This window comes from Hippopotamus amphibius, chromosome 1 (genome assembly GCF_030028045.1).
Source record: "Hippopotamus amphibius kiboko isolate mHipAmp2 chromosome 1, mHipAmp2.hap2, whole genome shotgun sequence".
In the NCBI taxonomy this organism is placed as follows: Eukaryota; Metazoa; Chordata; class Mammalia; order Artiodactyla; family Hippopotamidae; genus Hippopotamus; species Hippopotamus amphibius.
In genome coordinates this window covers 169,075,414-169,103,290 of record NC_080186.1, presented here as the reverse complement: position 1 = coordinate 169,103,290, position 27,877 = coordinate 169,075,414, and the positions used below count along the sequence as shown (strand labels likewise).

Sequence of the window (27,877 nt, the reverse complement as noted above, 5' to 3'; positions counted from 1 at the left end):
AAGCTGGGAAGGTCCCTTAGCTAATGGCTTAAATACAGACACAGATTATGAAAGTACATAGTTTGTTGAAGACTATGTATACATGTAAAAGGAAAGAGATGTATTAAGAAGAGGCTAAGAGGTAGAATGTAATAAAAAAAATGTCAAGCTAGGTATTTTGAAATTGATTCCTATAGGCAACAGAGAACTACTACAGGTTTCTGAGAAGGGCAATGATGTAAGATCTACACTGTATGCCTCAGACAGGCTTAACCCAGCAAAGTGTATATTTTGCTGACTCAAAGTACCCTATAGGTCCAGGCAACTCTTTGGGGCAACTGTTTCACATGCAGAGACTCAGATATCCAGGCTGCTTTGATCTCTTTGCTCTGCCATTTTAACATGGGGCCACTTAAGTAATAGCAGCAGGAGAAAAAACAACTGGAAGAGATTGTTAAGCATTGCCAGCAATCAGGCAAATAAAAAGAATTCAACAAATAACATCTTCCCCCATCAGACTGGCAAAAAGAAAATTTGATAATACAAAATATGGGCAAGGCAATGGAGGAAAACAATATTCTTACACATTGCTAATGGGAGTTACAAATTGATACAGCTACTCTGGAGAGTGATTTGGGGAATAGCCACTTTGAGGGAGCAAATGTGAGATTTATTACATTTAAAATACATAAACCTTATGCCTCAACAACTCCTCTTTGGATACCTACCCTAAAGAAGCATACAGGTGTACAAGGAGGAATGTACAAGGACATTCATTGCAATGTCTGTAACAGTTTAAAAGATAAACAAGTATTGCAGGGAGAACAGCTAAATTGTTATATAGCTCCTTATGGAATACAATGCAACAGTTCAAGGTTTAAAATAGATTTGTATGTTCAGACCTGGATAGTTCTCTCAGATTTACTGACTGAAAAACCGAGTTTCATGATAAATATAAAAGATATGATTCATTTTTTTAAAGCATAAAAATAATATCACATATTTTCTGGGTATATACTTATCTAGGTTTGGGGGAAAAGATTTGGAGGAATATATACTAGATAATCAACTGTTGCACTCTATAGTGAAGGTGAAAGATCGGGGCTGGTGGTCCAAAAGGAATTTTAGCTTTATTTGCAATATCTAGTTGAGATGTTATACTTTCATATGGAGAAAGAATCCCCCTATTATTTCTAATAATAAACTATTTGAAAAATTTGAGAAGTGAAAACAAATATATACGCATGTATGTGAGAGCAATTTTCTCCTACCTTCCCATTTCAAAGTGTCCACAAACACTGGAATGTGCTGAAATTCTGTAACCCTTAGCAACTAGGGGTTGCTATACACACAGTATACATTCTAACTTTTTATAATGTTGAAAATATTAAGATCCAAAGATGAGTTTTATTAGAACGCCTTGTGAGAACAAGACAAATACTGATATACTTGATTTAAAGTAGAGCCGAGAATGAACATTAACTCATAAGCACTGGAAACAGCGTAGAAAGTGATATAAAATTAGATTCACAACAAAAACTCCCAACGTAAGGACGTACATGGGAAGCTGAGAAATGAATGGGAAGTGAAATAATTCTGTTTTTTCACTTCACTCCTTTGAATGCAGCACTCAACATGCTTTATATTCCTATTATATATAAACATAAATATATTGTTATATAATTTATATTTCACTTTTACTACCTAATGAAAGCCTACCATAGTGATGTCTACTCCACATACAACACCTGCTCATTAAGTATCTGTAGTAGAACAACTGAATGAATATTTGACTTCTAAACACTATCACTGTTGCTCAGAGGGTTTCCATGGATATCTGAGCAGACGAAGTCTTAGCACAGACATATTCAGTATTTCAGGGTGAGTAGTATTTCCTAAACTGTATATATGCTGGAGTACTATTTCAGGAAACAAAAGTCATGGATATATTTGGGGGGGGGGGGAGGTTGGCAGCTGAATAAATTGGCAAATAATGTTATACTATATGTCCCCTTAGCTCTTTACAACAAGCATAAGCATATTTATGGAGGGTCCAAGAGATCTCACAAAAAAAGAAATCTGTTTCACCCAACATTTTCAAAACTTCTATTCCCCCAATATTCTTATTAACATCCTGTCAATGTAAGAAATAATGCTTTAGGACAATCCCATCCATCTATCCAAGAAACGTTTACAAGGCAATTCGTTTGGGGGGAGCAGCGGCAGAGATCTCCCCGAATCTAGACTGGCATGAATGTAGGCATGTATAGCATAAGTGTAATATTACACAAATGTTCAAGATTCTACTTTATATTTTAAAATGCAGCCTTCAGTAATAACCTGCCACAACTAAGAATGATAGTAGGAAAATGTACCCTTTAATAAGTTTGCTATCTGAAACTTTCTGTCTCTTACAATGCATACCAAGAATTATTTCATTTAAGGGAAGGTCATCCAAAGGGCTCTATAAGTATGAAATAATAATTACTATTAACCCTAAAAATAATGTTTAAAAAACATACAATTCCCCAACAGAACAGCATTCCTCAAAGATCACTATTAAATTCCAAACTGCACTGTTACACCTTTCTTTTTAAAGTGTAGCTACCTGATACAGAGGAACTGTGCCTATCCAGAAATCACTTACCCATTAACCTTAAAACTATCAAAGAATAAAGATGATTCTTGGGCATATCACAAAGTCTGTAAGTTGCTATGTGCTACTCACAGTAAGACATTTCAGAACCACATACTCATTAACTATATATATAAATAAATTTCTAACAAGCTTGGTGGTCTAATTTCCCAATCACTCAATAAAGAGCACTTAGTGTATACCCAATGCTAGTCTTAACAGTGACAGATATCATGGGTTTGGGGAGATTTTAAACAGCAAAATACTAAAATAACAAAGGCAACTTAGAAAGATCTCATTCTCACTGGGGATAGAGAACAAACTAAATGTACTGAAGAGTCCTGACAAAGACCCAGAATCACAATGTCCAACGTGGCAGCACTAGTCACACATAGCTACTGAGCACTTGAAGTGTGGCTAGTCAAACTGAGACATGCTCTAAGTATAAAATGCAAATTTGAATTTAGTAAAAACAAACAAAAAAAGTAAATATCTCACTAATAATTACTCTTTATTACATATTTTAAAAACTCTACTGGACACATTACTACATTAATTTCACCTTAAAAAAGTTGTGTTTCTTTCTTTAAATAAGGCTACCAGAAGGTTTAAAATTATATATGTAATTCACATTGTATTTCTGTTGAACAATACTAGGCCAGAGGCTTGAATGAGCTTGAGGCATTCAGGAAACAGTATAGAAACCAGTGCAGCTCTCGTAGAGATGTACACTATAGGAAGAAACAAGAGATGAAGGGCCAGACACAGCATTTTGAGATGCTTAGATTCCCTGTCTTGGAAAAGAGCTACTGCAGAGTTTTAAGCAAGAAAATGACTAGAGGAAATATACCTTTAGAACAAATTACTCTGGAAGCATAGTAGATGAAATGGAAGAAAATCATACACATGGGAGACAGGAAACATCAGCCAAGGCACGAGAAGATGGAGGCCTTCTAAAATTAAAAGCAAGCCACCAGAATTATAAAGTACTTTCTAGGACTAGACAGAGTGACATACCAAAGAAGTGTCAAATGACAATGAGAGAGAGAGTTAAAAATAGATCTTAAGGCCCTCAAAGCAGTCTGGAGCCTGTTTTATGGAAACAGTCAAAATTTCCCAAAAGCCCTAAAGGAAACAGCTATAACTAATCCTAACAGCTTTGGGTATATAAGCAGCACTGTGCCTGAGGCATGTGAAATTGCATTCCTAACTCGTTATTTTTACTTAAAGATGAGGAAGGGGGGAGAGAACACACTGCTAAATAACTCAATAAATATTTGAGGTTTTCAACTCTAAGACACATATTTCACCACACTTTTTAACATTTTTAAAACTAGAGAGCAGTGTTCAATCAATATCTGCACTTAACAGTGGGTCTGTTAAAAGTGCAAATAGAATTCTTGAGAAAACAGGAAATCAGTTTAAGAGTGCTTGACAAGTTTGAGAACACACAAGGAAACCAGAATAGTTAAGGTGAACAAGGAGGAGTGTACGGAAAGATAAGGGGAAGAGAAGAGATCACATGTGGTCTGGCAAGTCATGGTTGACTCTTACTCTGAAGAAAGACTGCCAAGGAGGAGGAAGTGATCAATTGTGTCAAATGCTGCAGATAGGTAAAGTTAGGTAAGTGTCAAGAAATAACCTACAAATTTAGCTGTGTATAAAAGTGAGAATGGGGCTTCCTAGGTGGGGCAGTGGTTAAGAATCCGCCTGCCAATGCAGAGGACATGGGTTCGATCCCTGCTCCAGGAAGATCCCACATGCCGGGGAGCAACTAAGCCCGTGTGCCAAAAAAAAAAAAAAAAAAAAAAAAAAAAGTGAGAATGGAAGCACTTCCTAGACCAGTGACTGTAGGAGCAGCTAAGGAAGATGGAAGCCAAAGTAGTAATGCCTCCTCCATCCAGTAGACAGTCACTTGGGACAAGCAACTGTAACAGACTGGACAGTGAGCTCTCAACTAAGAATCAATCAAGCAAAGTCAACCCCCTGAAAGAAAACAACCAAAAAACTCAACAAAGAGAAAAATTTGAACTTGAAGAAAGAGCTAATAAGACAATCAGTCAAAAAAGAGTAGCATCCATAAAATGAAATCAGGTTATTAAACAAGGATGGTTACAAAAAAAACATCAATTAAGAGATTTCAGAAATGAATAACACAATAATTAAATTTAGACATTTAAAAGATAAACAGCAGGACAGAAATTGGTCACAAGTGGAGAATGAGTTAATGAGCTAGAATATCAAACTGGGAATGCACAGGGAGAATAAAGTATGAAACAAATGTTGAAAGACACTAACAGATCCAGAGTTCCAACACACAGAGTGACATGATAAAAAAAGAGTTACAGGAACCTTCAGCTTGAGAGAGACTTCCAAATGCCAATAAGGGAAAACAAAACAAAACAAAAAATAAGGGAAAAGAAAACAAAACAAAAAAATAAGAAAATAAAACAAAAACTTTATGTCATCGAGGATAAAAACTAAAACAAAATGAAGCAAAACACAGCTAACAATCAACATGAAGAAAAGCAGATTACTTAACACAGGAACAAGTAACACTCATCACTTAACACTCATCACCAGTACTGGATGCCAGAAGAGAGTGCATTCATTTTTTTAAAGTGCTAAAGGGAAAAAGACTTTAGATTTATTATTTTTGTATACAAATAAGCAATTATTTGAAGGGTAAATATAAAGGAAAGCATTTTGAACATTGTTGCTAGAACTATTTATTTGATCAAGAAAATAAATCAACCCAGAAGTAATGAATCTGAGTAGCAGAATGGGCAAAATACATGAATTAATAAATAAAATGAGTAAAATGTACTAGAAAACCAAAAGTTGCAAGTATAAAAAAATCAATCAACTTTAACGTGTCTAATCACAATCCAGAGATAAAATTCCATCAACAGTAACAAGAGAGTTGAGGAGGGAGGAGGGGAGGAGACATGCACTCTATAATATATACTTAATTTACATAGTAAAGTACCAATCACAAAATCCTGCTTAGATAATATTTGCTGTCATTTAATGAAATCTTACAATCTAATCTTTAAAATCCTATTTGGCTCCCCTATATTTGTTAAATCTTAAATCAAAAGTTGGTTATCAGTACTCCAAAAGGCTATTTTTTGTTGGTGTTCTAAAGAATAACCCCTACAACTCATTCTTTTGTTTGAATCTTTTCCACCTGGTCTCATCCATTTCCCTTCTATGTGCAGTTTTAAACCTCAGTGCCAGTGCATGGGCCCCACAGGTGGCATTTGCACTAAAGAGACCATCCATGCCTTACCAGATAATAGTACAAATGAAATGTATACCTAGCCATCTTTCCATCTCTTTACATTTCAATCAGCTCTCTGCCAAATGGACAGTGAACTTAAATGTCCTTCCAGAAGCTGCCTTTTTAAGAGATATCCGATGAGCTATCTTTCAGATAAAACAGTACACCATGATGCTATCATAGTACTTCTTCCTTAGTCACCATCAATAGGAAAACCTTTAAACAAAGACATGATTTCAGATCATCCTAAGAGATGCTTCTATTGTGCCTGTCTCTATTCAACAGAAACATAAAGCAAACGTAACAGTCATTGCTACAATTAAAGTGTTTACTACAACACTTAGAGACTGACTATGAACAATACAATTTATCAAATTACACTGTATATTTTCCTAAAACCTAGCAAATCCTGCTGTGTAGCATTTTGGTTTTTTGTGAATTAATGTTTGTTTTAAAATGACAAGTATAATAGATGATCTCAAACAATCCCAAGCTATTAATGGTTCACTTACTACTATTTTGAAAATAATTAATATCATTAAAATATTTTCATATAGTTACTTTTCATGAGTATTCTTCATATTATTTGACTGTTTAAGAATTATTATCTCGTCTTTGTAAAATAATACAATTCAACAATTTATTTGATAGTACCAATATCAGTGAAAAATGTTGTATAACACAGACTACAGATTAGACTTAACAAAGCTAAATACATCAACCCTTTAAGGAAATGAGGAAATGCAATACATTCAAGTTATAGTATGACCACAGAGAACTACAGAAATAGGCATAAACAAGTGATGATTCAGTCTGAAAACAGTATACTCCAAACGCATTGCATTTTAAGTCTACAGATTAATTAAGGAAGTATTTTTCAAATCCTCTTAGAGGTGTATTAGAATATTTTAGAGATTCTTTCAAATTGAAAAACAAAATGGCCATGAGAATGAGTTTTTTGGAATGCTTTGTAGTTCTTATTTTTAAAGTTTAGAAAATATAATAGTACAATACAACTCATTTACAATTCAAAATAGGTGGAATTTAAACATAATAGCTAGATTATATCAATCTCAAAGAAAATAATAATTACTTACTTTGGAGGCCCATGGCTGAAGACAATTGGCATAACAGCGAACAAGAAAAGCCATTTCCTAAGCTGCAAAGGATAGTTTCCTTTTCAAATCAGAGTCACACCGACGAGTATGTTGACAAAATTCTGTTAAGTTTCTTTTTTATAAATCATACACCATTTGCAGTGTAAATTGCAATGTAAGGACAGTTTCTCCAAATCCCTTTCAAACTGACATCAGCTTTCAATAGCTTAGAATTTAGCTTCTAAATAACTGGAACAGTTTTCATCAAAATGTTCACTTTTAACAAGCAAATCACAGGAAATCAAGATGTTCATATTTCTGGCTCAGAACATACAGACATACACATGCTTCCTCAGGCACCTGGCACAGACATGCACATTGGTAACACAACAGTTAATACTGTATCAATCAAAGCAAACAAGGCAACATGCACCAAATCTGTGTTGCTCGATTCTGAGAAATCTTTCCAAAGACAGCTTTGTCTTTTTTTTTCAACTTATTTCATTCTGTAGAGCAAGCACGCAGTAATTCTTCTGCATCAGAAGCAAACCAGAACACTGTATCCTTAAGATCAAAGTTTCTTCTTTATATTGTTAACCACCAGAGGTTTAAAAAAAAAAAAACAACCATTGAGCAAGTGGTAGTTAGAAGATATATGCTCTAACAGGTTTGTCCTGTAGAATGCCTGAAAATCTCCAAAATTAAAAATTTCTCTTTTCACATGCACTATTCACGGCTCTGCAGCTCTGCTCCTTGTTCTAATGCATCAGTAAGACAGTACTGTGGATCTAAGTCTGGCTTTCTGGTTGAAAATTATATATGATATGGTACAAAAACACTACATCTTCTGCCAAAGCAAGACTGTATGTTAGTGTCTCAATTCCTACTGTTCTTGCCTGTTTCACAGCAGCTCCCTAAGGAGAAGCTCCTATTGATTCTATGCTCTGCAGTAAGATGAAATATCTAATAAGAAGGAAAGAGAGTGGGAGGAGAATAGAGCTAAAAGGATGACATCACCTGTATAGAAAGCCTTCAGAAACTGCATTAGATCAATTGGCTACTGTATCTGCAGATGTAGCCCAAAGAGCAATTTATTGAAAACACACACACACCCTTCTGTGAGACGTGTCAGCAAGCTAAATTCTATAAGAAAAACACTGGCTCAAGCATCTCTGTTTCAGTTTTAAAAATCAATTTTTAATTCTGTGCATTGATACATAGCTTTCTTTGGGAAGCCATATTTCCTAATATTACCATTCAAATTTAACACAGTATTGTCCTCCCAAGGGAAAATAATTAGCTCTGGTAAGCTACTCTTGCATTGCAAATACACAAGGCAGCCTATTTCTCAGATGTCACATGTGTATTCTGCTTGCAAAACTTCCTATTTATCAAATAACTACTCTGAAAGGTATAACCTTAAAGAGCACTCTAAATTAACATTAAAAATATCAAAATTGGTACTAAGATTTGTATGTAAATAGTAAATTTAAATGGAAACAACAGAATTTCATTTTGCAAAGGAAAAACTGAAAAAAAAAAAAAAATCATGGGCACAAGATTTGGTTGGTGCATTCACCAACCCCTCTGAGGAATAATAATCTATGCAATATGTACTTTCTGACAGCCCAATGCTAAATTCCTAGAAAGAGACAGGAAGCAAGTAAAACTCAGAGGAATCAGAAAAGAAAATGATTCAACCTGCTTCCAAATTGAGCTTGGACTAAAGAGAAATATCATTTTTCTATAAAAATTATAGAACAAATTTAGTTCTTGCCACACCCTCTCCAATCTGAAAACAGAGTTCCTCTTGTACCCACCCTATTCTTCAAGATTCTGCCACAAGCATCTAATGCAGATACTACCACAAAGCGTTTGCACTAAAGGTTGTAATGGTGACTCCCAATGGCCAAAGTAAAACCTACTTTGGCCATTGTTAATGGCCCTCCAGGCAGCAAAATTATAACATCAATGAATAAATCAAAGTAACAGAACTATCTTGTGTTATTCACCTACTACCATCTTGAGAGGAACAGGTGTGCAACATAAGAGGAGAAATTATTACCTGAGAGACAGGTGTTATTACAAAACGCTTTACTGGCAAAGAGATAAACACTTTGTTATTAGCCAAAAACAAACAAAAAAGCAAACAGTTCTTCAATGCCCCTGGGCAAAGTGTAAACTCCTTTCTGAACAACACTATGCTGCCAATCTGAATTATGTTGCTACTTATAAGACTAGACTTGACTTTAGCAAAACTAAGTGTTACTCTGAACAAAGACAAGTCATACTTACACAATAAGTGATCATTTATGAATCTGGGTTTTCATAAAACTTAAGAATTATTTGTTTTCTGAAAAAATTTCAAAAGAATACACAAAATTTCCATTTAAGTATAAAACTAAATCTAACAAATATGACTCTAATTTTCTAAACCTAAAACATGAAAAATATGTAAAGGTTGATTTTCAAACACCAATGTATTTTTTCAACTCAATTAATGTAAATAAACTACAATGAGCTGGAATTTCAACTAAATGTTACGTATTCAAGAATAAATTAACTAAAATCTAATTTTAACACTCATTTTTAAAAATAGAAAAATAACAGTAGGCACCTTGTTTGTAAATGAAGCCAAACATTTCCTATAAATAAATTTCTACAAGACATTTTGTACATGAACATTAACATGACTGAAAAATATTTCAGTTTCAATGCAAGACAATCATTATATTTATGTACAAAACCAACAAGATAAATTACAACCAGATCAAAAAGCAAAATCCTAAAGGGCACCTTTCCCCCTTTTTATAAATCACGCTGATAGCACACAAAGAAGGACCTCAAGCTGAGCGAGGGAGACAGCCATCTCTTAGCTGCTTTAAAAAACACTCTGCCCTGTGTATGAAATACAGTCCACTAATGCCATATGTTAGAACTACTAACTATGTAGTAAACACCAGCTCAGTAAAGGAACAACTCTCTTTTCCTTTAGTTTGGCCTGGAAGTGAAGATGACATCATCCTTTTCCTTGTTCTACCATGCCATTCTAGGGAATTGCACGGTGAGCCTAGCATGAAAAATCTCCCTGTGCAACAATACCATGAAAGAAACAAACAGGCCTAATTCTATATTCAGTATGTGAAGCTACCACCACTATGATGATACACTATACCACAATGTTTCTTCAGAAATAATGACTTACTCTTTTAATTACTGAACAAAAATATACACATCTTTTGAAAAGTAATTTATCAAATAACTAAAATATGATTAGGTGAATAAATGACTTTTCACTTCCATTACTTTAAAAATTTTATCATGATCTCATTCCATTACCTCACCAATTCAAATGAAGTAACTGCAGCAAGGGAGAATGCCCTGATCTACACATTGTCTAGGAATCATAACCACAGGATAAGCATTTATGAATACATTTCCCCTGCATATGAAATGCCATGATGCTAAGCCACACTGATGAAATTTTTAGCTTTAAAAAGGTCTTTCAAGCTACTCCCAAATAAAGCAATCAATGTATGCATTTGCAAAGCTTCAAACCATTATAAAATAGTTTCATAAAAATGTGAATACTACAGTTAATAATTAAATTATTTTATATATTCATATTATAAATTTTATATATTCATATTATTTCATATATTCACATTGTAAACTGTATAATATAAAGTATATTAACTATATAAACTATTTCTAAACAAAAATACAAAGCAGAACGCTTGAAATCATATTATACAGAAAGCCAAATATGAGGTTCTAATAGTTACTAAACTACAAACATACCTTTTATTTCAATAAGTAACAACACTGAAAAGGAGAAAAGAAAGGTAATCATGGATAAAGGTTATCAGAGAATCTACATGCTAGACGTTCTAAAAAACAAAAACCAACATTAACAATAACCAGGTTTATAGTAATCTCAGGCACAGTCATGTACTTTATTCCCCATCTACACAGTGAAATATTTATAATCACAACTTAGAGAAGCCAAACTCAAAAGGAGGTGAAGATCAAAAGAAAAATTATGTGGTTTTACAAAATCAAACAGGTCATTCATTTCCATATTTTAGTTGTAAGTATTCGGCCTTTAAAATATAAACTGTTGGGCTTCCTAGGTGGCGCAGTGGTTAAGAATCCGCCTGCCAATGCAGAGGTCATGGGTTCGATCCCAGCTCCAGGAAGATCCCACATGCCACGGAGCAACTAAGCCCGTGTGCCAAAAAAAAAAAAAAAATAAAATAAAATAAAATATAAACTGTTAAATGTACTGATTTATATAGTAAAAATACTTTATTTCTTTTGGAAAATGAATGAATAAATGACACTACCATAATGTCTGAGGTAACATACAAGCCCTTTTAAAGGATCTTAACAGTAAGCTTTTCTACTCTCCGCCCCCTCCTGCACCTTGCTTAACTTGAACATCTGAAATCTCTGTAGTTATCAGACATGGTTAACTATCATTACTGGTGTCCCTCAGGAATTCCTGATTTCAAACTGCATCCTATCTATTCCTCAGCTTTTCTGAAGAAAGGAAAGCCAGGGTACCAACACTTTCCTGCTATTCTGTAAGAAACAGTGTGCTTCAGCACACTGTCATCCAAGTCCACTAAATGATCAGCACCGCACTGCTGAAAACCCTGTCAGAGCCACCAGTAGGACACATATGCACTATGAAATATGATCCTTCCTTAGGGAGTGATGGAGGAAGAAAAAGCAAAGAGAAAGAGGGAAGCCTTCATCACCAACTAAGGTGATGTAAGCTTCTATAATTAGAATCAGTGAAACCAAAGGAACAATAAAAAGGCACCACCATGCTTCTACTTTCCACTACACAGTGCAGTTGTAGCAAGTATTTTTCACTTACACACACAAAAATACACTCTGCATATACAGTAATCAGTCAAGTATGCTACATACTATAAGCAAAGTTAATGTAAAGTTTTAATATAATGTATTATTTTCTAAAAAAAACAAGATCTGTCCAATAATTAAAATAGATACCTGTATCCATATATAAACACGAGTGAAAAAAGAAATCCCACTAAAAAAATTAAACTATTGAGAATACTGTCTCCATCTGTAAATTCCTGGATTAAATTAGAGATTACCTTTGTATCACTTCTCTAATTTTAAACACTGCATTTTCTAGTATTATAAAAGCTAAATGTCAAACAGTGTAGTTAATGAACAGATAACAAATCAAATTAAAAGGCATAACAATATTAATCTGTTTGCAATGTTTGAGTAGTTATTCCCCTTCCAACCGGAATGCTCTCAAAAATCGTCTCAGGCCACTGGTATGTACATTAGTATCAGAGTTGCTTCAAACAATCTTGAAAAGAGCTTTCTGTAGCGTTTCATGTATGATAAAAATCTTTCCGATTCTGGTTCCCTGGACAGATCCATATGCATCAGTGTCACCTTTAAGGGAGGGAAAATTGTCCCAGACAACCAGAGGGGCATGCCCCTGCCCTCCTCCCAACATTCCTGAAGCTCATAAAGAGTGAATGATAAAAACAATTTTTAAAAATGACTGCTTAGAAGTTAGCAGTACTTATGTAGAACCTTAAAAATAATTTTCATACCCTATGAATCAATCCTAAGGGAAAAAAATCAGTCACATACAAGCTGAATATACAAGAAATATTCACATAAGTTGTAACAGGAGAAAAATTGGAAACTGCATGAGAATACTTTGTTATACTATTAATATTAAAAATAATGTTCAGAGAAAAATTTAATTGCAGAGAAGTAGAAAAGCAGGATAAATAAATAAATATTCAGCACTATCTAAATTAGTTAAAAAGATCTCCATGATCTAATCAAGATACATGCATTTAAAAATGATTAGCCACACTAGCTATCTATGGTTTTGAGGATTACAGCAAATCTGTTTCCTTCTTAATATTGTCTTATACTTTTCTACCTTACTGCAAGGAACATTTTTTTCCACACAAAAAATTTTTAAAATCTGCTCTAGGCAGGCATTTGTCCTACTTATTTTGATTACAATAACACCCCTTTGCTTTTGCTCTGTCCATTTGCAGACTCATGACCCTGTAACTAGGTACAAGAATATTCTATTGAGAATTCTATATTATTTCCCAGAAGACAAATGAGAAGAATTCTCCTAGGCAGTGCTAGACACCCATGAATAAAAAGAGAAAAGTCCTCTTCTGTTTTCAAGGTATAAGCACCATAATGAAAACATGTGTTCAGAGCACCGTGGCTTGTATATAGGGTGAGAGGACAAGCAATACTGAAAAGCTGCAGATTCTTAGAGGCTGGGCTCTGAATTTCTCAATAGCAGTCTGATCAACACTCCCTGTCTTATACACAAGTAAGATTGGCAAAGGCTCCAGATAAACAATCGTCTTTACTTTAGAAGTGATAGAAGATTGTTCACTCACTTATCGTTTCATTCTGCAAGTATTTACCAAGCACAAAATATAATTAAAAGCAATCAGGATCCACCAAGTGCACAAATAAAGTTCACATTATTGACAGTTTCTTTTTCAACCAGTGACTATGACTTTAGCAGTCCAAACTTGAAATTCTGATAATATACGCATGAAGACTATATACATTTTGACTTGAATAAATCTTTAAATTATTTGCCCACTGGTGCTCTGCTATGGTCTGAAGGTTTGTCCCCCAACCCCCCCAACAGATTCCTATGTTAAAATCTAATCTCCACGAGGCCACCATAACCCTGATATCAAAACCAGACAAAGATACTACAAAAAAAGAACTTTACAGCCCAATATCACTCATGAATTTAGATGCAAAAATCCTCAGCAAAATACTAGCAAACAGAATCCAACAATACATTAAAAGGATCATACACCATGATCAAGTGGGGTTTCTCCCAGGGATGCAAGGATTCTTCAATAAATGGAAATCAATCAATGTGATACACCATATTAACAAATTGAAGAATAAGAACCACATGATCATCTCAATAGATGCAGAAAAAGCTTTTGACAAAACTCGAAACCCATTTATGATAAAAACTCTCCAGAAAGTGGGCACAGAGGGAACCTACCTCAACATTAAAAGCGATATAGACAAACCCGTAGCAAACATCATTCTCAAGGGTGAAAAACTGAAAGCATTCCCTCTAAGATCAGGAACAAGACGAGGATGTCCACTCTCTCCACTACTATTCAACATAGATTTGGAAGTCCTTGCAACAGCATTAGGGAAGAAAAAGAAATAAAAGGAATCCAAATTGGAAAAGAAGTAGTAAAACTGTCACTGCCTGCAGATGACATGATTCTATACACAGAAAATCCTAAAGATGTCACCAGAGAACTACTTGAGCTAATCAATGAACTTGGTAAACTTGCAGGATACAAAATTAACACACAGAAATCTCTTGCATTCCTATACACTAACAACAAAAGATGAGAAAGAGAAATTAAGGAAACAATCCCATTCACCACTGCAACAAAAAGAATAAAATACCTAGGAATAAACTTAACTAAGGAGGTAAAAGACCTGTACTCAGAAAACTATAAGACACTGATGAAAGAAATCAAAGACAACACAGAGAGATATACCATGTTCTTAGATTGGAAGAATCAACACTGTGAAAATGACTACACTACGTAAAGTAATCTACAGATGCAATGCAATCCCTATCAAACTACCAACGGCATTTTTTTTTATAGAACTAGAACAAAAAACCCTAAAATTTGTGTGGAGACACAAAAGACCCCGAATAGCCAAAGCAATCTTGAACGAAAAATAGAGAGCTATACTACAAAGCTACAGTAATCAAGACAATATGGTACTGGCACAAAAAAAGAAATAAAGATCAACAGAACAGGACAGAAAGTCCAGAGATAAACTATGGTCAACTAATCTATGACAAAGGAAGCACGGATATACAATGGAGAAGACAGCCTCTTCAATAAGTGGTGCTGGGAAAAATGGACAGCTACATGTCAAAGAATGAAATTAGAACACTCCCTAACACCATACACAATAATAAACTCAAAACGGATTAAAGACCTAAATTTAAGGCCAGATACTATAAAACTCCTAGAGGAAAACATAGGAAGAACACTCTTCGACGTAAATAACAGTAAGATCTTTTTTGACCCACCTTCTAGAGTAACAGAAAAAAAAAACAAAAATAAACAAGTGGTACCTAATGAAATTTAAAAGTTTTTGCACAGCAAAGGAAACTATAAACAAGACAAAAAGACAACCCTCAGAATGGGAGAAAATATTTGCAAACAAATCAACAAAGGATTCATGTCCAAAATATATAAACAGTTCATGCAAGCTCAACATCAAAAAAACAAACCCAATCAAAAAATGGGCAGAAGACCTAAATAGGCATTTCTCCAAAGAAGACATACAGATGGCCAAGAGGTACATGAAAAGCTGCTCCACATCACTAATTATTAGAGAAATGCAAATCAAAACTACAATGAGGTATTTATCACCTCACACCAGTTAGAACGGGCATCATCAGAAAATCTACAAATAATAAATGCTGGAGAGAGTGTGGAGAAAAGGGAACCCTCTTGCACTGTTGGTGGGAATGTAAACTGATACAGCCACTATGGAGAACAGTATGGAGGTTCCTTGAAAAACTAAAAATTGAATTACCATATGACCCAGCAATCCCACTACTGGTCATATACCCAGAGAAAACCATAATTCAAAAAGACACATGCACCCCAATGTTCACTGCAGCACTATTTACAATAGCTAGGACATGGAAACAACCTAAATGTCCATCAACAGATGAATGGATAAAGAAGATGTGGCCCATATATACAAGGGACTATTACTCAGCCGTAAAGAGGAATGAAATTGAGGCATTTGTAGAGACATGGATGGACCTAGAGACTGTTACACAGAGTGAAGTAAGTCAGAAAAACAAGTATCATGTATTAACGCATATATGTGGAATACAGAAAAATGGTACAGATCAACTGGTTTGCAAGGCAGAAACAGAGACACAGATGTGGAGAACAAACATATGGACACCAAGGCGGGGATACTGGGGTGGGATGAATTGGGAGATTGATTTTTACTAATAAGAAAAAAATTATCAAATTGTACACTTTAAATATATGCAGTTTATGGTATGTCAATTACATCTCAATAAAAGCTCTTAAAAAAATCTAACCTCCAAATGATGGTATTAGGAGGTAGGGCCTTTGGGAGGTGATTAACTCATGAGGGCCCTGGAACTGGGATTAGTACCCATATAAAAAATGTCCCAGAGAGCTTCCTAGTCCTGTTCTACTACGTGGACACAGCAAGGGGATGGCAGTCCACAGTTAAAAGGGACTTGGTAGCAAGTTCAATTCCCACACATGATGCAGGGACTGAGGGTCTTAAATATTCCTTAACATGGCAAGTTAGCTCTTGAGATAGAAAAGCTATTTCCTAGCATCATCTAATTCCTAGTTTAGTCTACTCTATCACATCAAACTGAGGGATCTGGCTCTTATAAACCTGCCCATATCAAGGATTTAACTTATTTGCACCTAGTTTCTTTGGAAGTCCAAACAGGTGTTTCTGAGACAAACGTTGAGATGCTGCTATGAAGGTCTGTGTTCCTGAAAAATTCATATGTTGAAATTCTAATCCCCAAGGTGATGGTATTAGGAGGTGGGGCCTATGGAAAGTGATCTGGTCATAAGGAAGGAGCCCTCATGACTGGGATTAATGCCCTTATAAAAGAGGCTCCACAGAGCTCCCTAACTCTTTCCACCATGTGAGCAGATAGCAAGAGGTAAACAGTCTACAGTCCAGAAGAGGGCCTTTACCAGAACTGAACATGCTGGCTGCTGGTGACATGATCTTGGCCTTCTAGCCTCCAGAACTGTGAGAAATAAAGTTCTGTTCTTTATAAGCAGTCTGTGGTACTTTGCCATAGCAGCCTGAATGGACTAAAACACGCTCCATGAGGTGATCTCGGCAATCACACTCAAATTCTTATTCAGCTGTACTGACAAACGTCTTAATCTCTCTCTGTACGCTGTAAATCCAAGCAAAACATGGAGTACTGCAGGAGAGCAGGGAACATAAGGTGCAATCACAGAAGTAGCAAACGAGAAAGAGATGCTTGTTGCATCAGTAATTTGTGAGCCTAAAATGAAAGAGTAGATTCTAGAGTATCACACCATGCTTACCACCTGCCATACTACGCCAGAACAATGAACTGGGTAGGAAGAAAACATGTAAACAAGGGTGAGCAAAAGGAAGCCCTCCAAATTTAAAATCATGACCCATGATGCTGCCATAAAAATCCCTCTTTCCAGGTATCCCTTGGAAAGAGGTGGCTGGCTCCACTTTTGTGCAGGTGCTATGATGGAGAAAAAGAGGAAGAAGGGCAGTAGATTACCCTGTGCTTGAGAATGTAAAAAGCACCAAAGGCAACATAGGGAACAAGCGGAAAAAAAATTATGATTTAGTCTACTGAGGAATTTGGGATCTAGTTAAGAGACAATAGCAACACATCAAACATCCATACTTTTTGTTGTTCAAAAATATAGAAGAGGAAAGGAGAAGTCAATGAGAACTATAACTTCATAACTAAAGTACCTAAACATCAACAAGATTTTTTTAAACCTTTGAAGAATGTCCAGATTTATATCTGGATCAACAATGTTTCTATAAAAATGACCAAGCATGAATGTTGTCTGAAAATCTAGAGATGCATTTCAAGTTAAATAAAGGCATACTTGGTGCCTGACCTCGGTGAAACCAAGATACTACCCCCATACTGGTCCTGGCTTATTTTTACCACTTAACTTTACATATATACCAGTATTAAAAATTCAACTCACTATATATGAAAAATGTTCACCATTGTAGGCTATTTAAAACACAGTAATCAACTTTCTATAAAAAATACAGACATTTAAGAAATTCTTAAGTTGCTAATTTTGTTTTCTGCTATCTTCAGAACAGAGCATAATCATATGAGCTCATGCATATTAAGTATGTATAACATTTTATGGAACCGATGAGGAGAAGTGCACTCTAGGAACAGGAAGTGTTAGGGACACCTTCTCCAGAGAGTCCCTGGATGAATGGAGTCTTAGGAGCTGAGCAGAACTTTGTCAGGAGGACATGGTAGGAGACCATTTTGGATAAAAGGAGCAAATACCAAGTTTAAATTCAGACTAAATCATCAAAGGACAGAATTACATTAGGTAAAGAAGCCTGTAAGAACCTTCTAGGGAGAGAGAAGAGCCAAAGGAAGGGACAACCAACAAAATAAGGGGGCCAGAAGGCTAAAAAGGTAAACTGGGGCCAGATGAGAAAGGGATTTATATATTGTATAACCTCAATACTTTAAAAATTAAATGTTTCAGAGCTATATTTCTAAGATATACAATTTATAAGTTAATACATGTATTACCAGCAAACATATTTTGTGTTCATTATGAAATATACACAAAAATCCACAGAAACTTAAAAGGATAACAGTGCATATAAACTCTCCTATTTTCTTCCTATGTCCTGTAGACTGTTTTGTGAACTACATTTTAAGACACCTGAGCTAAACTACTGACCTTGCTAATTACTAAAAGAAAGAAGGTCTTCAAGTCAATAATTCCAAAACCAGTCATCAGTTTCCAGCAGACATCTCCTGTCATCATTTAACTGGCTTCTAGTCACTTATTGTTATATATAGTAAAGCAACTCATTCACTGACTTTCATATACATTTTATAACCACTCTATCTTGTAGAGCTGAACAAAGAAATTGCTTTGTTTAAAGTGAGCCATTGTAAGTATAGGCTAGAAGAAAATTGGAAAAGGCATAGTTGGCTGATTGTTGCCTGCTTGATTTTATCTTTCCTAATTTTATTCTCCCTTTGTCTGATGCTTTAGCTTACATTTTTCAGTTATCTTAATATATATACATATTTTGGTAAACATGTTTTATAACCAGGAATAAATAATAAAAATTATTTTGTTAGCAACAGGAACAAAGTTTTTCTGAGTATTATCAATAACAACAGCAGAAACAGAAGCTGCTGACATGTTTTTCAAAGCACCAAACACTGAACAGAGCCTTTGATATATATAAAACAGACTTAGAAAGGTTACACAACTTGCCCAAAGTTACACAAGAACCTAAACAAGGTTATAAAAAAACAGGCGCTCTATTCTCTTTAACAGGAAATATGCTGTAAGAATATAAGGATGATGGTTCACATTTTCAAGGCACGTACACTCTGATGGGAGACAGACATTTGAATAAAAAATTACCATGTAGTAAAATGAATGGGCACTACAAGGTATATGCATGGGATACTACAAGAATGTAGAGAAGTGCACCTAATCCTACCAAGAAAAATCATGGATTCCTCCCATGAGATGATGGCAATTAGTTAAATTAAAATTTTTAATTTTAAATTAAAATCCTTACTCATACCAGCCACATTTTAAGTGCTCAGTAGCCACGTGTGGCTGGTTACTATCAATTTGGAAATCACAGATATAAAACATTTCCAACATTGTAAGAAGTTTTATTGGATAGAATTGGTTTAGACTATATACTAGATAAATATGCTAGATAATTAGAATTTCTGATAGGTGGTGGTAGCCATGAAAAGATTAAAGTGTTTAAAAGAAATAACATTGTTAAAAGATTCTTTTAGGATGAACAGAAGTACAATGAATGGATTAGTTGGTGGCAGGGGATAGGGGAAGGTGTAAGGAATACAGCTGGGAGTAGAGACACCAGAGACAAGAGAGAAACAAATCTTAAAATCAAATAAACAAAATGATTAAGCAGATATTTTTAAATGTAGCGATTATACAACACTTTTCAATTAAAAAACTTGTCCAAAGTTCTTAAAATGAAACGATATTGCTTTTACAATGAAAGTTGGCTGGGGGAGTGTGGGAAACGCTACTAAAACATTTCTAAAAAGAATGGCGGGACTTCCCTTGTGGCACAGTGGTTAAGAATCCACCCGCCAACGCAGGGGACACGGGTTCGAGCCCTGGTTGGGGAAGATCCCACATGCCACAGAGCAACTAAGCCTGTGCACCACAACTACTGAGCCCACACGCTGCAACTACTGAAGCCTGTGTGCCTAGAACCTGTGCTCTGCAACAAGAGAAGCCACCGCACTGAGAAGTGCGTGCACTGCAGCGAAGAGCAGGCCCTGCTCACCACAACTAGAGAAAGCCCACACACAGAAATGAAGACCCAACTCAACCAATAAATAAATAAATAAATAAATCTTAAAAAATAAAAATAAAAAGAATGGCAGTGAACACTAAGGCAATGACATGGGGAAACTGAGAGGAGGGAACACACATTTGAGTGGAAGAATCTACAGATAGCATTAACTGATAGACCCTGAGTGTGCATACATGTTCTATCAGCAACCATCATGTTAAGACAGGCAGACCAAACATTACCATCCTCATTTTTAGAGGTAAAGCAACCAAAACCCTAATAGCTCAGAGGAAATGTCCCAATCACACAGTAAGTGAAGAAAGGATTTACACAGATGGCTCATCTAAATACTAGACTATTTTTACTTCGCTTAATTATCCATCCTATTCTCTGAATATTGCTCCCGATCACCTTTATGCTATTTTGAAATGTCAAATATACCCTCCCCAAAGATCAAAGCTCTGAAATCACAGAGAATATCAGAAGACATTTAAATCTGTTGCCAGCTCTGAGAGCAACACCCAAAGGAGTTTCAAGAATATTTTACTGTTGTACAATAGAAGTGCGCTTTTCAACATTAGGAAAAAACCCTTTCATATTAGGACTATGGTTCTCATCTTTATACAAAGCAATGTATGTGACAAAACTATGAAAATATTTCATAAGAAAAAAATCATTTTTTTAATCTTCTAGGCATTTACTTAGAAAGTAACTGAAACACATGCAAAAAATTTTAATGTTCACAAAATCTTGATGTACGGGTTTATATGAATAATAAAGATAAAGAAAACTACAGTAACAAAATATTATGCACATCTTTAAAACTTTTGACCTTCCGCATTCTAGTAAGAAAAAGTTGACGACAGCTTGCAAATGAAAAAAGAAACTATCAAATTTCCACTGCTATCTAAAGTAATGATTCCTCCTGATCTCTCTGAACTGCTGACAGTAGAATGAAAGAAATAAAGGTCCTTATAGTAGTCATAAAACCAATTATCTATTGCATGCTTTCACAAATACTAATTAAGATTTTCGCTACTAGAACTTATACCCATCCTTCTCTAACTAATCCAAAACAGAAGAGGAAGAAATACTCCCAAATGCATTGCATTAAGTCACCATCACGCTGATATTAAAACAAGACAAAGACACTACAAAAAAGAAAAATACAGGCCAATATCTTTGATGAACACAGATGTAAAAATCCTTAACAAAACATGAGCAAACCAAATCCAACAATACATAAAAAGGATCATATACACATGATCAAGCTTGATGCATTCCAGGGTTTCAAGGATGGTTCAAAACATACACAAATCAATCAGTGTGACACCACATTAACACAAGGAGAGACAAAAACCACGTGATTATCTCAACTGATACAGAAAAAACATCTGACAAAATTCAACATCCATTCATGAAAAAACTCTCACCAAAGTGGGTACAGAGGGAACAAATCTCAACATAATAAAAACCATTTATGACAAACCCACAGACAACATCATAGTCAATGTTGAAAAGCTGAAAGCCATCCTGCTAAATTCAGGAACAAGACAAAGATGCCCACTCACCACTTCTGGTCAACATACTATTGGAAGTTAGCCATAACAATGAGACAAAAAAAAGAAATAAAGGTATTCAAATTGGAAGGGAAGAGGTAAAACTGTCACTATTTGCAGATGAGATAATACTCTCTATAAAGAACCTTAAACTCTCCACACACAAACCTTATTATAACTAATAAATGAATTTGGCAAGGGATACAAGATTAACATACAGAAATCTGTTGCATTTCTTTAAAATAACAATGAAAATATCAGGAGAAAGTAAAAAAAAAAAAAATCCTATTTAAAATCATGTCAAAAAAAGTAAAATACCGAAGAATAAACTTAACCACAGTGGTGAAGGACCTATATGCTGAAAACTATAAAACACTGACAAAGGAAACTAAAGATGACACAAAGAAATGGAAAGATATCCCATGCTCTTAGATTGGAAGAGTATTGTTAAAATGGTCATACTGTCCAAAGCAATCTACAGATTTAATGCAATCCCTATCAAAATACCTATGACATTTTTCACATAACTAGAACAAATAATCCTAAAATTTATATGGAACCACAAAAGTTCCAGAATGCCAAAGCAATCCTCAGGAAAAAGAACAAAGCTGAAGGCATAACCCTTCCAGACTTCAGACTATACTACAAAGCTGTAGTAATCAAAACAACATGGTATTGGCACAAAAAGAGACATAAAGATCAATGGAACAGAACTGAGAGCCTGGAAATAAACCCACATACCTATGGTCAATTAATCTACAATAAAGGAGGCAAGAATATACAATGGAGAAAAGACAGTCGCTTCAGCAAGTGGTGAAGAGAAAAGCTGGATAGCTACAAGGGTGAGTCAAAAATTATCCTCACTCTGGTTATATTAAAACTTCTGTTGGCTGCACTGTCTTATTAGCGCTTTCTGTTCAAGGCTACTGCCTCCCCAGTCACTGCTCTGCAGGTGTGAATGTGTTACATCAGTTCATTTGTAACTGTGGTATGAGCAAAAATGGATGCCCCACTTGTGATACGCACAAAAGAGCAGCATACAGTGATTCATTTTTTATGGTCTGTGGGTGTACCTGGTGCCGTTATTTACTGAAGACTTTGTGCACAGTATGTCACAAAGAAGTATATGAATGGAATGAGATGCTTACTGAAGAGCTGAAGCCTACACTTCGGATTAAATGCAGAGGACTGCTATCCAAGGATGTTGTGATCTTGTGTGACAATGCACGTCCACACACTTCTGCCCACACTGTCAACACTCTGCAAAAACTTGGTTTTGAGGTGTTAAAGCGTTCTCCCTATGGTCCTCATCTTGCTGCATTGGACTTTCACCTGTTTGGTCCCCTGCAAGCAGCCCTACAAGGACGAAGACTCACTTCTGATGAAGAAGTGAAGACAGCAGTGCATGCATGGCTCGCAGCTCTGCCTAAAACATTTTTAATGAGGGAATACGAAAGCTTGTTGACAGATGGACAAAGTGTATTGAAAAGCAAGGAGATTATGCTGAAAATGATGTATTTGTCTTTTCTAAAAGTTAATTAAAATAAATTCTACAGCCAGAGTGAGGATAATTTTTGACTCACCCTCTTATATGTAAATCAGTGAAATTAGAACACTCCCTCACATCATATACAAAAATAAGCTCAAAATGGTTTAAAAACCTCAATATAACACGATACCATAAAACTCCCAGAAGAGAATATAGGCAGAACATTGTCTGACATAATCATAGCAATATTTTCTTAGATCAAACTCCAAAGGCAAAAGAAATAAAAGCAAAAATAAACAAATGGGACCTAATTAAACATAAAAGCTTTTGCACAGCAAAGGAAGCCATCAACAAAAAGACTACCTACAGAATAGGAGAAAATACTTGCAAATGATGCAACCAACAAGGGGTTAATATTTAAAATATACAAACAGCTCATACAACTCAATATGGGGAAGAAAAAAAAAAAAAAACAAAACCCAAAAATCAAAAACAAAAAAAAACCCCAGTCAAAAAATGGGTGGAAGACCTAAACAGACACCTCTCCAAAGAAGACATACAGGTGGCCAGCAGGTGCATGAAAAGATGCTCAACACTGCTAATTATTAGAGAAATGCAAATCAAAACTACAGTGAAGTATCACCTCACACCAGTCAGAACGGCTATCCTGAAAAAGTCTACAAATAATAAATGCTGGAGAGGGTGTTGAGAAAAGGGAACTCTTGTATATTGTTGGTGGGAATGTAAACTGGTACAGCCACTATGGGAAACAATATGGAGGTTTCTTAAAAAACTAAAAATAGAGCTACCATATGATCCTACAATCCCACTCCTGGGCATATATGTAGAAAGGAGAAAAACTCTAATTTTAAAAGATACATGCACCCTAATGTTCACAGCAACACTATTTACAATAGTCAAGACACGGAAACACAACCCAAGTAGCCATCAATAGACGACTGGCTTAAGAAGATGTGATACACACACACACACACACATACATACATATACACACACATACACACAAAATGGAATATCACTCAGTCATAAAAAGGAATGAAATATTGCCATTTATAGCAACATGGATGGACCTATAGAATATTATACTAAGTGAAGTAAGCCAGACAAGGACAAACATTACATGATATCATTTATATGTGGAATCTAAAAATAATACAAATGAACCCATAGGCAAAGCAGAAAAAGACAGACACAGAAAACAAATTTAAGGTCACCAAAGGGGTGCGGACAGGGGGGCAGGGGAGGAACAAATTAGCAGTATGAGTAACAGATATAACTACTATACATAAAACAGATAAGCAACAAGGATTTACCATATAGCACAGAGAATTATATTCGATACCTTGTAATAAGCTATAATGTAATATAAACTGAAAAAAAATAACTGAATCACTTTGCAGTACACCTGAAACTAATAGAGTATAAAATAAATGAAAAAAAGAAAAAGATTTTTGCTACTCATCCTTACCTAGATCAACTGCAAATATGCAGAAATTTGGCCAGATGCATAGGTTTCATTTAAAAGTAAAGTAAAACTCTTAACACTGCATTTTCTAAGTTGCCTGAAATATATCTTTTAGAAAAAAAACAAAAAACAAAAACCTTATTACTGTAAGAAATAGCATATGCAAGTAATATGACCAAATATCATTCTCTAGTCCAGGCTAATAGTTAACAAATCAGTTTTGTCTAAGTTGAATCATGGGAAGGGAGTCCTCCCCTTCCCATGAGCTGCACATCCCTGAAAGTATTTAGTAAGATAACCACCTAAAACTAGCTAAACAAGCCTTTACATGTGAAAATGCCACACTTTACTTAGAGTCATCAAATGGACAGAATTCCAAGCAGTGTGCCTGTTGCTTTCTGGTCCAATCCAGGAAACCAGTACATCCTAAAGAGGACAACCCACAGCTACCAAGAGAAAATATATAATTTGTCTAGACTTCACAACATGACAGTAAAAAAATTCGAGAAAAGAACACACTACAGTTGAGACTAAAATAAACAACTAAGCAACACACACACACACAAACTATGCATTCTTCCTTATACAAAGAGAACCAAACATTACAATTAAAGATCCTTTAAGCAATTCAACTTAGAATTTTTCTAAAGAAACCAAGATAAGGGCATATATAACCACAAAATTACTTAGCACTTTATTTAAAAAAAAACTAGAAAAATCTAAATGACCAAATATTGGGAAATGAGTAAAAAAATTATGGCAATTATTATAATGGAGTACCATAACACTATTGAGAACAATGTTAAAAAAGATTAACATTCAAAGATACTCAGATTATGTGAGTTTTTAAAAGTTACAAATCAGATCATATATTTAAGCTTTCCAAAGTTAGCCAAAAAGCTCACATATCTACCTACAAGTCAAAAAAAATTTTGCCCAAGAATATACAAAACGTCACCAGTGGTTACATAACTGGGTGATGGGACTAATCAACTTTTAACTTTTCAAAAATAGATAAGCCTCATTTGTAGAGTAGGGCAAAACTTAAAATAAATTAGCTTAAATTAATTAGTGACAGGGAAATTTACTTTATAAAAAGTGGAAATTCCCTGGCAGCCCAGTGGTTAGGACTCGGCACTTTCACTATCGTGGGCCTGGGTTCTATCCCTGGCCCAGCAGCTAAGATCCTGCAAGCTGCATGGCATAACAACAACAAATCATTAATAAAAACAGGAAATGAACTTGATGTAATAAAAAATTTGAGGACTTTTTCATACGTTATTGTTTGTTGTCAGAATTGAATGTGCTCAATGAAATTAGGCAAATATGACTAAATCCTTAGAGCTGCTTAAATTTGACACTTATTCTAACACAAACAACTCCCTAAATAATCCTTTTTCCTAACATGGAACAAATGAATTTCTGTTTCCGACAAAGGAAAGAACTAAACATACCCTTGGGAATTTTGCTACCATCAATCTCTAGACTGTTTTTATATTTTGAGGGATCATGACTCCTTTGAAAACTTATAAAATATATCTGGATTTATTTTCTTAGATTATCCTTACTTCTTGATTCAACTACTTTTCAGTCTAAAAAGAAGCATCTACCATTACAAAATTAAAGACGTCTGAAGGAAAAGCTTATGCTTCTTCTAGTGTTATGAAAGTTATTTATTTCATCAACTTTTCCAGTATTTGCATGTGAAAATATACCTTTAACACTTCCATATATTTTTGCACTAGCACACAATAAGTATAACTGTCCAACACCTGAATGGAAGAACTGACATATTTTTATTTCTTTTGTATGCCTTACCCCATAACAGAAAAAAAGCTCCCAATGAATTCATTTTCTGAGGCCTCAGGACTCAAAAATATATACCATTCAAGCAATAAAAAGGTAAGAAAATCCACAAGTAGGTCTAAAAAGATATATTAAGAAAATTCTTTTACACCATTTAAACAAAAACAAATCCCACATTGGTAAGAGTATTTCTACTCAACTCAACATAGCAGAAGCATTTAAAAGTATTATATAGATATATTTACCTGCCCCAAATTTTACATGTAGAGTCCCAAGTGTTGATATTAACAAAAATATATGTAAATTAAATATAAGGCACAGGAACATTAAGGAATATCCATGAAATGTTCCTAAATATACTCACAGAAAGATAGCTGTTAATGTCCACATCATCGGTAATAGTTTGGCGTTCTCCTTTACAGTTAATTTTCCGAAACCTTCGTCGAGACTGTCTGGCAGGAATTTCTCTTTGCAGAATACTATCTTCATTATCTTTGGAATTCTCTACCTGAAACACATGTTCGCATTCCTGATTAAACATCCAATTTTTCCATATTACTGACAGTCTATGGAGTTTTAACAGGCTCATAAGGAAGCTTCATTTACTCCTTGCAATAAACTGCCTCAAGAAAACGGTCTGTATAGGACAATGCTCATGAGTTTAAAAAGATTAAAGGTGATGTTATTATAAAGATCTGGAGACCACAGTTTCCTTCCAGGAAACAGTCTCTCTTGCTTGCATAAACATACATCCTCTAAGTAAAGTCACTTACCAGAAATGAAGGCTGTTAACTACACCTACACATTCAACAATTATAACTTCTGAGTTAGTATAATTACGAATTGCCTGATTATATGCATATTTTATTTAGCAAACAATCACGGTTATGACTTTGGTGAATTGCTAAACAGTGAAAAATGCTTTATTGCATTATTCTTTGTTGTCCATCTTAATGCATGAAAATAGTCAAGAATAAATAAGGCTGGCATCTTCTAAGGAAGAGGGGAAAACTATTGAGGGCTTAAAATAGGCCAGCATGGATATATATTACACTATTTAGTTTACACAACAGCTCTGTAATCAGGTATTACTATTTCTAGTTTATAAGTGAACAAAGTAAAATTCAAAAAGATCAGTGACTTTCCAGTCTCACAACAGTGATACCTATTAAAGGTGATCTGGAATACAGATAGGCTTGTTTCCAAAACTTATGCTACTGATACAAAACTACATTGCCAGGGGAAGAGGGGAGGGGGATGAAAGAAATACGTAAGGGAGATTAACAGGTAAAAACTTCCAGCTGTAAAATAAATGAGTCATGGATATGAAATACACAGTGTGAGAAATA

General features: G+C 35.0%; 1 protein-coding gene across 17 annotated transcripts in view; it reads right to left on the bottom strand.

The window, feature by feature from the left end:
• Positions 1 to 27,877, bottom strand: part of RAPGEF6 (Rap guanine nucleotide exchange factor 6) — a 232,112-nt gene that overhangs the window by 124,474 nt on the left and 79,761 nt on the right. For 13 of the 17 annotated variants that reach the window (XM_057735731.1, XM_057735740.1, XM_057735751.1 and 10 more), the window contains exon 6: positions 26,893 to 27,057. In XM_057735731.1, the coding sequence (XP_057591714.1) occupies positions 26,893 to 27,057 (165 nt within the window). The remainder of the gene's footprint in view (positions 1 to 26,892; positions 27,058 to 27,877) is intronic. The other 4 variants (XM_057735799.1, XM_057735816.1, XM_057735858.1 and 1 more) reach the window with 1 other exon arrangement.